General features: G+C 38.8%; 1 protein-coding gene across 1 annotated transcript; it reads left to right on the top strand.

The window, feature by feature from the left end:
• The first annotated feature begins 6,315 nt into the window (after window positions 1-6,315).
• FAM220A (family with sequence similarity 220 member A) lies at window positions 6,316-7,763 on the top strand. The gene is given in 3 exon segments (XM_060126882.1): window positions 6,316-6,493; window positions 6,835-7,146; window positions 7,149-7,763. Coding segments are annotated over 3 exon segments (690 nt in total). The 3' UTR covers window positions 7,349-7,763.
• The last annotated feature ends 6,349 nt before the right edge of the window (window positions 7,764-14,112 follow it).

Here is a 14,112-nt window from a genome sequence, read left to right as displayed (position 1 = left end):
AACACCTGGTATCAATATTGGCAGGGAAAAAATGGGGCCTTAGCCAGCATCTGCAACTCTTTTTGTTTATATAGAGATTGAGAGGTTAGTGAAATTTGGCACCTGAAGGCAGCCACTTGTCACTGATGAAGTTTTTTAAGATTTTTCATCATCTCTGAGTCCAAGGTGTCTGGCTTTATTTCTACTGGTACTAAAGTCTTTTCTTTCCTTCCCAACCCATTCCATGCTTTGGTTAAGCATTCATGGTATATTTCATTTCTTTTTATCTATCTCTATATTCTTTCCCTCTTATCTAGCCCCAAGACTAAGTAAACAGTTCTTTAAAATGTTGCATGAACAGTTTAGGAGGTTCATGTGGTAGAGAAATCACTGAGTCCAGGTAAGAAGACCCCCCAGCCTAATATTACAGAATACAGGTACTAAGACTCAGCTCTTAGTACTGAACAGGTTGGTGACCAGGCCATCTTCCTGACTGCCTTTCTTCTATTGAGGGGTTTTCAGGAATAAAAGCCTGCCTACTTCTTTGTCCCAGTACATTCTTGAATTGGGACGGTTTAATCATGAGGAATGTATAGAGAGAAATAATGTCCATTTTTTGTGGTGGGGAGGGTGGTGGAGAGAACATGATTACTTTGTTCCTAAAGGCCCTCTGTAAAAGGAGGGACAAAATCAGACACTGAACTAACATTTGTATCTATTTTAAGACATTTAACAGCACCTTTTTGTTCTCTTTCATTTAGGGTTTCTTTTATTACATGTTGTTTACCCTTCCCTTCTTTAATCTACTGAGGCATGAAAGGATATTTTCAGTTTAGAATTCTTAGGTTTTTAATATAACTCACTTGCTTTTCACTTTCTATCTAGCTCACTCAAATGTACAATAACAGTTTAAGGAAACAATGTGGACTAATGGAAAGGGCGTGAGATTTAAAATCAGGCCAGCTGGGTTCAATTGCTAACTGTATCCCCAGCTAACATTTTAACCTTCTCTGGATAAACTGAATTGCTGAGCCTTACTTAACTCATTTAGAAAATGGGTTATTAGCACCTACCAAGAAATACTGTATATAAAGCAACGAGCATAGGGTCTGGCACTCAGTTGGTCCTTAATAAATGCCAACTATTTTAGTTGACCAGAAACATGTATGGGGCACCTACTGTACACTAGGGACTGTGCTCATTGCTTTATATATTTTAGCCCGTTTTACCCATGGGCTAACAGATGCCCAGACGTTAGGGAGTACCATCTCAACTTCCAGGAGTTCATTATGAAAGGAGACTTACTTTGTAATCTGATAGAGCAAAGGTTCTGACACTCTTGTTCTCTACCAAGTTCGTAGTACAGCTTATTCTTCATCACAAATAACTAGTTATCAGTGGGGTATATTAAATGGTCTCTGAGACTTACCTCTTTTCTTCCTGGTTGAAGTGACACTAAAGGCAAGAAGATAGGTATTTGAAAGTGAGATTGAAAAGAAGATCTAACCAAGCTCCAGGATTGCTATGTCAGGTACTTAGCCAATAATATATTGCTTTGGAAACCAAGCATTAAGTTGCCCCACTCCAAGAATATGACGGAACAAAAAAGTCACTGGATTATATTCTTTAACACTTCAACAGGAAGAGAAGCAATTGCATAGATTCTCACCTGTTTTCTTCTGTCTTCTCCAATCCATGTGGCTGCATATTCATGGCTTTTTTCTGATGTAAGGAAGAAGTGCATCCTAGGAAGTCTGTTTTAAAGACAAACAAAGGTTAAGAAGGTGTGTCCTTCCTCCTCTCAACCCTGTGGATCTGCCCCAGTCCTTTTTCTGGAGGGAAGGGAAAGACCAGCCATTCCTGGAACGTGAGCTCAGAATATTTAATCCTGTCCTTTGGGGGCTGGAAGTGGGTCCTAATGTGATACTTATTAGAACAAACTGCCGGAATCCACTGACCCACTGCTGTGCTCCATGCCCACTGGAGTCCCCTTAGTCCCTCCTCACCAGATTCACACAGACCTACTGAGCCTTTGAAGTGCAAGGTTTCCCAAAGAAGACAACCAAAACTGTTCATCTGATAACTGGTTTTATTTTTCCTGACTGTTTTATTTTAAATGTAGGGCTAACAGGTCATGATGATTTTGAACCTGGGGGATAAGGAGAGATCTGTGCTAATGTTTACATGATTTTTCGAGGAAGAGAATAAAGAAATTTTGATCCCCTTGGTACCACCTAATATACATACTCTCATTTTATTTATTTTTTAATTTATTTCATTTATTTATTTTTGGCTCCGTTGGATCTTCATTGCTCCAGACGGGCTTTCTCTAGTTGCAGAGAGCGGGGGCTACTCTTCGTTGCAGTGTGCGGGCTTCTCACTGCAGTGGTTTCTCTTGTTGCAGAGCACAGGCTCTAGGTGCATGGGCTTCAGTAGTTGTGGCATGCGGGCTCAGTAGTTGTGGCTCATGGGCTCTAGAGCACAGGCTCAGTAGTTTTGGTGCACGGGCCTAGTTGCTCCGTGGCATGTGGGATCTTCCTGGACCAGGGCGAACCTGTGTCCCCTGCATTGGCAGGCGGATTCCCAACCACTGCACCACCAGGGAAGCCCTATGCTCTCATTTTAAAAATGTGTGTCTTAGGTATTTCGTTAAAGTTTTTGCATATAGATTTGTTATTCCACATTAGGTGTTAGGCATGTAGAAATGGTCACAGGCATAAGGAACTTTCCAAAGGTAAAGAGAATTCAGGATGCCTTAGTTTTTCTTCCTTGCCAGGTTCCTGAGGTCATGTTTCCTGTTCATTTCCTTTTCCTACTTTCCATCTTCCCTCAAGAGAGCTCAAATAAGAAGATGTCTTGAAGGTTCTGAGGACCACCATCCTTCCATTCATTCACATATTCACAGACACAAGTGCCTTCTCTGGGCAACCATTGAACTGTCTGCTCAGGGATGCAAAGATGAATGACTTGTCCTCTGCACTCAGATCGAAACTGAGGCACAGAGAGAGGGTGATGCAAAAAACCCCACAAATATCATTTTCTTTTCACTACTGTGTTGCAATTCAACCTAGAAAAACGAATTGAACTTTTATGCTAACAATTTAGAAATTGGAATAGGCCCCTGGACAATGTCAGTTCACCAGAGTGTTTAATGCCCTTACACAACTTTCTCTGTTGGAGAGTTGTATAAACAAATGGCCTAACTTATAACGTTTAGATGGGCTACCTAAGTGCCCTTTCTTGACTTAATATAGGAGCTGGCATGTGGCTTCTTGCCATCTTGATTCCTATCATCTCAAGTGCCTGCCATCTTTGGTTCTTGGATTCTGAGAAAGTGGCACTGGACACTAAAAAGTAGATTTCCTAATAGAAATGTTACTTTTCCCTATGGTGAGTCCACACAGGGTAGGTAGAAGGTCATGTTTATTTTAGCTGGAATTATATTGCCTCAGTTTGAATACTATACATTTAATAGATGAAAAATGAAAATTAGCTTTTACTTGATATCAAGGAAAAAATAAATTTTACTTGGCATCAAAATATTTCAAAATATGAGAACCTTGGGGATAAAATAATAAAAGGGTCCTTGGTGGTGACAAGATGGGAGACCATGGCAGAGTGTTGCATTTTCTATTAAGATTTGTAACAAGAACCTATAAAGTTGGGCATAAAAAATTTCAATATTTGGGAAGAAATATACTCACTGTAGAATTGATAATACTCTCAAAAATATACCCTGATCTGCTCTTGAACATGTATGAAGCATCGTCATCAGAATCTTGACCTTGCAGTATTTTAGAGTATTCATTTATTCCACAGATAACATATTTCATTAATTCTAAAACATTTTTTTCACATTGTAGCATCTGGAATCCAAATACTTCTAAAACTTGGTGGTATATCATAATTTAATTTGCAGTATTTTTTAATGGTAATAAAATAAATGTATTTTATAATCTATGGAATCTTATATTTGAGGAAACATGGTAATTAGAATGCTAGCCATATACCAGTCAGTTTTAAGCTTTGGAGCTGTAATTGTGACCAAGATAGACTGGGCCCTTGTTATCAAGTTTACACTGTAGTGGAGAACACAGACAAGAGCTTGTAACATGACTTAGACTGGGTAGTCAGGAAATGGTTTTCTTTTTAAGGGGAATTTCAGACATATACAAAAATAAAGTAGGGTAATAAACCTACATGTATGTATTATCACCCATCTTCAGCAATCACCAATTCATAGCTAATCTCGTTTGCTCCGTATTCCTACCTATTACCCACCCCAATTTTTTGAAGTTCACCCCAGACATAATATATGTCTTTAAAGACTGTACCACAATACCATCACACTAAAATAGAAAGGACTTCTTATTCCAAAACATGGAGTACACAAACATTTCCCTATTCTTCCTGCTAAGTACAGCTAAAAACCATGAACATGATATATAAAACAAATATAAAATTCTGAAAGGGGGAAGAGAGAAGGCAGACTGGCTAGGGGAATCCTGGGAACCAAGGAACAATATAGTGGTAAGTTCCCTGGATTTTGTTATTGGTCTTATATTCTATAGTGATTACTGGAACAGGCAGCCACCTGGAAATTCTGAGTGCAGATAAAGAAAGGCCCAAGAAAAGCCTACTCCCTTTAGCCAATGGACCAGGAAAGGGGCAGCCTACAAGACAGAAACTTTTATGTAATAAACCCTCTATTCAAGCCAAACACACAAAAACAACAACAAAACTAAGACCCTACCAGCAAAGATAATGTATAGAGCCTAGACTTTCACCCTTTCCAGGTTACAACAAAATGCTCCAGTAGGTCAGGTGGTAAAGGGGGTCTCTCCCAACACAGTGTGAGTGGAGAACACATGCGAACACTGGACTTCTATCTCCACCTGGGCTAACATGGCTCCTCTCCCGTTTCCTGTTAGGTGCCCTGCCCCTTCCACTAGGAAGTGTCAAAGGAAGCCTAATTGACAGAACTTTTTCCCACTTCTCAGCAGAACTGAGGCCATTCATGCACTTCCATCTACCATTCTGCATTGTCAATGGAGAATACATGAAGAGCATCAGGGTGCTCCCCTTCCTAGCCAGAATTATGTCAGCACAGCCTACAGTGGAGCCTGAACTCCAATTTCTACCAAGCAGTGACAAGGAGCCCTCCCCTCTGTGTGTAAACTGAGGCAGAGAGGAGAACCTGAACATCCATCTCCATCTGGCTGTAACGAGGCAGTGTCTTGTTCCCCAGCTGGAACAGTACCTGAGGCCAGCTAAAACAGGTATCAGGGCTTTCCTGGTGGTGCAGTGGTTGGGAGTCTGCCTGCCAATGCAGGGGACGCAGGTTCGTGCCCTGGTCCGGGAGGATCCCACATGCTGCGGAGCGGCTGGGCCCATGAGCCATGGCCGCTGAGCCTGCGCATCCGGAACCTGTGCTCTCCAACAGGAGAGGCCACGGCGGTGAGGCCCGCATACCACAAAAAGAAAAAACAAAACAAAACAAAAAAAACGTATCAGAGGAGGCCTGCTAAAACACAAGATTTAATGAGATCCCAGATTCTCATAATATCCAAAATGTTCAATGAAAAATCACTTTGAATGGAAAGTCACTTATCATACCAAGAACCAGGAAGATCTCAACTTGAGTGACAAAAGGCAACCAACAAACAGCAATACGGTGATGACACAAATGTTAGAATTACCTGACGAGGATTTTAAAGCAGCCATCATAAAAATGCTTCAACAAACAATTATGAACACTTGAAATAAATGAAAAAGTCTCAGCAAGAAAGTAGAAAGTCTCAACCAAGAGGTAGGATATATAAGAAAAACCAATTTAAAATTTTAAAACTAAAAAAATACAATAACAAATTTTAAAAAAACCCTCCAAGAATGAGCTCAACAACAGAATAAAGAGGATAGAGGAAAGAATCAGTGAACTTGAAAATGGAACCATAGAAATTAGCCAATTTGAACAATGATAAAAATAGACTGAAAAATAATAAAAAATAGGGCCTCAGGAAAATCTGAGACTATAACATATGATATAACATTCATATCATTGGAATTCCAGAAGAGAGGAGAAAGATGGTGTGGGATGAAGAAGTGTTCAAAGAAATAGTTTCTAAAAAAATTTCCCAAATTTATCAAAAGACATAAAAACCTATAGATTCAAAAAGCTGAATGAACTCCAAACAGGATAAACTAAAAAAATTCCACACCAAAAGCACATCATAGTCGAACTTCTGGAACCAAAAAAGAAAAATTATTGAAAGCAGTCAGAAATGACATCTTACCTGCCAGGGCAGAGGCCAGGAGACATCACGGTGGTGGGTCTATATGGCAGCAGCTCTGTGGGGCTGTCTGGCTCTTACACTCGGCCACCACCGGCTCCTACAGGGTCTTCTGCAAGGGGCTGACCCAAATACTGCTCGTCTTAGACCTGACCTGGTAGCTGCGCATCAACTTCCCCTACGTCTTCATCATAGCTTCCATGACGCTCAAAGTCCACATGCAGGTTCATATTGAGATCCATCGAAGGCCTTCCTCGGACTGACAGATGTGTCCTTAGGCTCGGGGCATCAGAGAACACCTGACATCAGAGAGTCAGCATCCGCCTCGCAGAAGAGAAGGGAGCAGGTGATGACTCAGACAAAATACTGTATAGACTTAACAGAACACAGAAGGAGAGCCCTTGCCCATCAGATATAACTTCCAGGACGAATAAGCTTGCAGTTGATGTAAATGGTAATTCACAAAATGAGGAGTTAACACTGGAAATGAAAATGATCTGAGTGAGGTCAGCTTCTTGCTTCACGATGGCAACAAAGCACTTCCATGTTTGCAAGAATCAATAAGAAGAAATTCAGCTTCAGCAGCTGTTCAGAGGAAGACTGGATCTGTTCTTTGCTCCTGCAAAAGAGTGTTTTGCTGGGGTGTCCTGTGGCACTGGAGAAGCTCAGGTGAGGCACTGGCTGGGAGGAGGGCCCACTGCCACTGAGAGCCACAGAGGACAGAGCCACAAAGGAGAGCCTGGGGAGTCAGGACTACCATCCTCTCAAAAATGGTCAGAAATGGGGATTTGTGAGGCTGAACCACCAAGTGCTCTTCTGGAGAGGCTAGACTCTGAGTTGGAACTGTCTTGCCTGCATTCCATCCTGTCTACACTGCTGCAGCACATCCCCAAATATTCTTGAATGATGAGACAAAATGTGTTTTCCCTGGCCATTCAAAGCTCATGTTTTCAGAGCAAACAGTAGAATACAAGAAAATACTTTCATGTGAAAAAAGTACCTCAAATGATCTGCAGATAACACTGGCATTACTGGCTCTACAAGCTTTTGAATTTGCAAATCTGTTATGTCATAATTAAGGTACAAGCAGAACAATAAAAATAGATTAATTTTAAAAGTCCTAAATGATTTCTTTTGCATTAAGTCTGGATGAAAACCATGCAGCCATGAAGCTCCTGCTTTGGTTTGTATGACCAGATAGACTTAAAGTAAGTGGAATTCAAATTCATGGAAAGCTGGTTGATATGGAAGGAAATTTTTGACTTTTTAATTGTGCTTGAAAGACATTCAGGATTGGGAAACCATTTCAAGGAGAATATTGATATATCCTACATAAATATCAGATTAGACCCTAAAGATTTAACATGAAGCATTTAATATGCCTTCAACACCCATTCTAAAGGGCTACGGTCCCAGATACTGTCTCTCCAGACTGTCTCTGACCATCTAATGGAAGTAGATATTTGTAAAATCAACCCCTCTGTACTTGCTCTGAGCCAGGCTGAGTTGATGGTAAGCTGTTACCATTTCTGCATTTTTTTTTTTTTTTTTTTTTTTTTTTTTTTTGCAGTACGTGGGCCTCTCACTGTTGTGGCCTCTCCCATTGCAGAGCACAGGCTCCAGACGCGCAGGCTCAGCGGCCATGGCTCACGGGCCCAGCCGCTCCGCGGCATGTGGGATCTTCCCGGACCGGGGCACGAACCCGTGTCCCCTGCATCAGCAGGTGGACTCTCAACCACTGCGCCACCAGGGAAGCCCCATTTCTACATTTTGTAGAATAATTTTGGTCAACAAAATTTGATTTCTCTTCTCACATGCCTTTCCTTCCACTTCAAATGCAATAAATGGAGGCCCTACAGTGAAAGTTGCAACATTAACCTTACCTTTAGATAAACCTTTCTCTAATTAGGAACCCTAGCAGTGTTATTTGAAATAAAAAGGAGCTTGAGGCTATCTGTCGTTGCTCAGTTATAGAGAGGCAAATCAAGTATTTCCCTTATAGAAGGTTTCCAGTTTATAGGAGTCAAGGTATCTCTTACACTTAGATTTTTCTGGGTTAACTCCTTTTGTTGTGTGTTAATAACTTTGATAAAAGGCACTTAAGAGTGTAAGTTTTTAAGGAGTCCCAAAGTAAGACTTAACCAATTTCAGAATTGTTTGACTGCATATATTAGTTTATATTGTGTGCTAAATTACTATGCCGTGTGCTATTTTAGTGTTTTGGGAAAATGAAAAATAAAGCCCATTCTTTGGCATAATAAATGTCTCATTTTATGTGTGTAAAAGAAAATTACAACTGGTTTCTCATCAGGAACAATGAAGGCCAGAAGGAAGTGGCACAACACTTTTCAAATTCTGAAAGAAAAGAACTGCCAATGCAGAATTCTATATCTAGTAAAAATATGCTTCAGGGATGAAGGGGGAAAATCAAGGCATTCTCAGATGAAGGAAAACTAAGAGAACTTGTTTCCAGCATACCTGCCCTAAAAGAATGACTAAAGGAAGTTCTTGAAACAGAAAGGAAATGATAAAAGAAGGAATCTTGAAACATCAGGAAGAACAGAAAGAGTAAAAATATGGATAAATACAGTACACTGTATTTTTCTTGAGTTTTCTAAATTACGTTTGTTGAAGCAAAAATTATAGCTGTCTATTGTGGTTTTCAATGTATATACAGGAAATAAGACAATTATAAATGCGAGGGTCAAGGGCATAAAGAGAGGTAAGTTTTTTATACTTCACTCAAACGTAAAATATTGATGCCAGTAGACAGTGACAAGTTATGTACTTATAAGGTAATACCTAGAGCAACCACTCTGAAAGCTATAGAAAGAGGTACACTCAAAAATGCGATAGATACATCAAAATGGAATTTTAAAAAAATGTTCAATTAACCCACAGATAGGCAGGAAAACAGAAAAATCTTAAACATAGAGAACCAGAAAATAAAAAATAATGGCAGACTTAAATATGCATACATCATAATTACATTAAATAACAAGACACTAAATATTAAAGACAGAGATTGGCAGTGCATTAAAAATATGACCCAATTATATGAACTATATGGTATCTGTAAGAAACTCACTTCAAATATAATGATAAAGGGAGGTTGAAAGTGAAAGGATGGAATAAAAGATATACTTTGAAACATTAATCAAAAGCAGGAGTGGCTATATTGGTATCAAATAATGTAGACTTTAGAGCAAGAAATTTAGGGATAGGGAGGGATGTTTCATAGTGATAAAAGGGTCAATCCACTAAGAAGACAGCAATCTTAAATTTTTATGTACAAAGTAATAAGGATGCAAAATATGTGAAGCAAAAACTGACAGAAATGAATGGAAACAGACAAATATAAAATTATAGTTAATGACTTCAACATCCCTCTCTCAACAATTGATAGAACAATTTGATAGAAAATCAGCAAAGGGAATTCCCTAGCGGTCCAATTGTTAGGACTCTGCACTTTCATGCTGAGGCCACGGGTTCAATCCCTGGTCAGTGAACTAAGATCCCACAAGCCATGTGGTGCGGCCAAAAAACACAAAGAAACAAGGATATAGAACTCAACATCATCCCATCAATCAATCAATGTGATCTAAACACTTAAAAAACACTCCTCTCAACAATGACAGAATGCACAATCTTTTCAAGTACCTGGGGAATATATGTCAAGATAGACCATTCCTAAGCTATAAAACAAACCGCAACAAATTGAAAAGAATTGAAATAATATAAAATGTGTCCTCTGGCCACAATGGAATCAATTAGAAATCAATAACAGAAAGCTAAAAGGAAAATTTCCAAACACTTAGAAACTAAACAACACAACTTCTAAATAATTCATGGGTTAAGTCTCAAGGGAAATTTTAAGATATATGTTTAACAGAATGAAAGTGAAAATATATACACACTACTGTATATAAAACAGATAACCAACAAGGACCTACTGTATAGCACAGGGAACTATACTGAATATTTTGTAATAACCAATAAGGGAAAATAATCATATATATATATATATGAACCACTGCTGTACACCTGAAACCAACTATATTTCAATTAAAAAGAGGAAAGATCGCAAATCAAGGCTACTACCTCAAGAAACTAGGGGGGAAAAAGCAAAATAAACTCAAGCAGAATGCAAAAATAAAGAGCTGAAATGAATGGGACAGAAAAAAGTTAATTGAGAAACACAAATGAAACAAAAAACTTTGAAATGTTCAATCAAATTGACAAACCTCTCACAAGACTGAAAGGGAAAAATAGAGAAGACTCAAGTTACTAACATCAAAAATAAAATAAGGGATATTACTATAGACCCTGCAGACATTAAAAATATAATAATGGAATACCACAAACAACTCTACACATATATCTGACAACTTTGATTATATGCAGCAATTCCTCAAAAAGTACAAACTACTACAACTCATCAAATATAAAATGTATAATTTGAATAACCATATAACTATTATGGAAATTGAGTTTGTAATTTTGTAACTCTCACAAAGCAATCTTCACACCTACATGGTTTTATTGGAGAATTCTACCAGCTGTTTAAGGAAGAATTAACATGACTATAAAAACTCTTCCTGAAATAGGAGAGAGGAGGGAAAACTTCCCAATTTGTTTTATTACCTTGATACCAAAGCCAAAGACAGTAAAAACACAAACAGAACTGCAGACCAATATCTCTCATGATTAGAGATAGAAAAATTCTTAACGAAGTGTTAGCAAATAGAATTCAGCAATATAGTAAAAAATTATACACCATGACCAAGTGGGATTTATCCCAGGTATGCAAAGCTGGTTCAATTAATGTAATCATAGCAATAGGCTAAGGAAGTCATATGATCATATCAAAAGATGCAGAAAAGGCATTTGACAAAATCCAAGACATATTCATGATAAACATTCAGCAAACTAGAATACAAGGGAACTTCCTCAACATGACATACACACACAAAATCTATAAAAGTCTACAGTTAACACTGTGCTCAATGTTTAGAAACTAGATGATTTCTTCCTAAGATCAGGAACAAGGCAAGGATCTCTCACTACGTCTATCCCACATCATACTGGAAGTTCTAGCTAATGCAATATAACAGTAAAAGGTATACAGGTAGGTTGGGAAGGAAGAAATAAAACTGATTTTGTTCCCAGTTACATGATTATTGTTGTAGAAAATCCCAAAGATGAACAAAAAACTCCTGAACTAATAAGCCACTGTATTAAAGTTTCAGGATACAAGGTTAATACACAAAAATCAATTGCTTTGGGACTTCCCTGGTGGTGCAGTGGTTAAGAATCCGCCTGCCAGTGCAGGGGACATGGGTTCAAGACCTGGTCTGGGAAGATCCCACATGCCATGGAGCAACTAAGCCCTTGCGCCACAACTACTGAGCCTGTGCTCTAGAGCCCAAGAGCCACAACTACTGAGCCTGTGTGCCACAGCTACTAAAGCCCGTATGCCTAGAAGCCCGTGCACTGCAACAAAGAGTAGCCCCTGCTCACTGCAATTAGAGAAAGCCCGCGTGCAGCAACGAATACCCAACGCAGCCAAAAATAAAATAAATAAATTTTAAAAAATCAATTCCTTTGCTATATACCAGCAATAAACAATTGGAATGTGAAATTTAAAATATAATGACATTTACATTAGTAGCCCAAAAATAAAATAATTAGGTATGTCACAAAATATGTACAGGATCTGAGAAAAACTACAAAACTGATTAAACAAATCAAAGATGACCTAAATGAATGGAGACATAATCCATGTTCATGAATAGGAAGACTCAATATTGTCAGGATGGCACAATATGCATTGATCCATAGATTTCAATGCAATCTCAGTCAAAATCCCAGGAAGTTATTTTTGGATATAGACAAACTGATTCTAAAGTTTATATGGAAAGGCAAAAGACCCAGAATGGCCAACATAATACAAAACGAGAAAAGCACCATCAGCAGGCTTACATTACCTGACTTCAAGTCTTACTATAAAGTACAGTAATCAAGACAGTGTGGTATTGCCAAAAGTACAGACTAACAGATCAATGGAACAGAATAAAGAGCCCAGAGATAGAACCACACAAATACAGCCAATTGATCTTTGGCAAAAGAGCAAAGGCCATTCAATGAAGAAAGGATAGCCTTTTCAACAGATGTTCAAACTGGACATCCACATGCAAAAAAATTAATCCAGACCTTACAGCTTTCACAAAAATTAACTAAAAATAGGTCACAGGCTAAATGTAAAACACAAAACTCTAAAATTTCTTGAAGCTATAACACAAGCCAAAATCTAGATGACTTGGGCTTGGTGATGAGTTTTTAGATACAACACCAAAAGCATCATCCATGAAAGAAAAAATAGGTTAAAACGAATAACTCCTCCTCTGCAAAAGACACTATAAATGAAATGAAAAGGCAAGCTACAGACTGGGAGAAAATGTTTGTGAAACACACACTTCATAAAAGACTTGTACATTCCAAAATGTATGAAGAACTCTTAAAAACTGAACAATAACAATCCAATTAAAAAATAGACAAGAGAACTGCTACACATGTATTAAAATGGTTAAAATCTGCAGCACTAACAATATCAAATGCTGGTGAGAGTATGGAAACAAAGGAACTCTCAGTCATTGCTAGTAGAAATGCAAAATAGTACAGCCACTTTGGAAGACAGTTTGGTAGTTTCTTACAAAAGTAAACTTAGTCTTATCATATGATCCAGCAATCACATTCCTACATATTTACCCAAGTGAGATGAAAACTTATGTCCACAGAAAATTCTGTACACGAATGTATACAGTGGCTTCATTTATGATTGTCAAAACTGGAAGCAATCAAGAGCTCCTCTGGTCGGTGAACAGCCTATGGAACGTCCATACATTGGAATATTATTCAGTGATAAAAACAAATGAAATATCAAACCACAAAAAGACATGGGAGAACCTCAAATTCACATTGCTAAGTGAAAGAAGCCAGTCTGAAAAGGCTACATATTGTACGATTCTAACTATATGACTTCTAGAAAAGGTAAAACTACAGAGATAGTAAAAAGAACAGTGGTTGCCAGGAGTTTGGAGTGGGGAACAGAGATGGGGGAAGGAGTGAAAAGTTGGGGCATGGAATTTTTAGGGTGATCAGACTATATGATAATGTAATGTTAGATACATGACATTATGCACTTGTGAAAACCCACAGAACTGTACAACACAAGCAGTGAACACCAAAGTGAACTAGGGACTTCAATAATAAGTAGCAATATTGGGACTTCCCTGGTGGCACAGTGGTTAAGAATCCACCTGCCAATGCAGGGGACATGGGTTCGAGCCCTGGTCCGGGAAGATCCCACATGCCGCAGAGCAACTAAGCCCGTGTGCCACAACTACTGAGCCTGACAGCCACAACTACCGAGCCCGAGTGCCACAACTACTGAAGCCCGCATGCTTAGAGCCCATGCTCCGCAACAAGAGAAGCCACTGCAAAGAGAAGCCTGCGCACCACAACGAAGAGTAGACCCCTCTTGCCACAACTAGAGAAAGCCCACGCACAGCAATGAAGACGCAACGCAGCCCAAAATTAATTAATTAAAAAAAATAATAAGTAGCAATATTGACTTACCAGTTACAAATGTACCACACTAATACAAGAAGTTAAGAATAGGGGAAACTCTGGGGAAGAGGAAGTGTTTAGGAACTACACATACTATCTTGTGAACTTTCTGTAAACCCAAAATTTCTCTAAAACATAAACTCTCTTTTAAAAGAGGGGGAGGGAGGCGGGGGGAGGCAATGAGAAAGAGAGAATAGTATGAGTTGATTGTGGG

The sequence above is a fragment of the Lagenorhynchus albirostris genome, chromosome 16 (genome assembly GCF_949774975.1).
Source record: "Lagenorhynchus albirostris chromosome 16, mLagAlb1.1, whole genome shotgun sequence".
Taxonomy (NCBI): domain Eukaryota; kingdom Metazoa; phylum Chordata; class Mammalia; order Artiodactyla; family Delphinidae; genus Lagenorhynchus; species Lagenorhynchus albirostris.
This window is presented reverse-complemented; position numbering and strand designations above follow the sequence as displayed.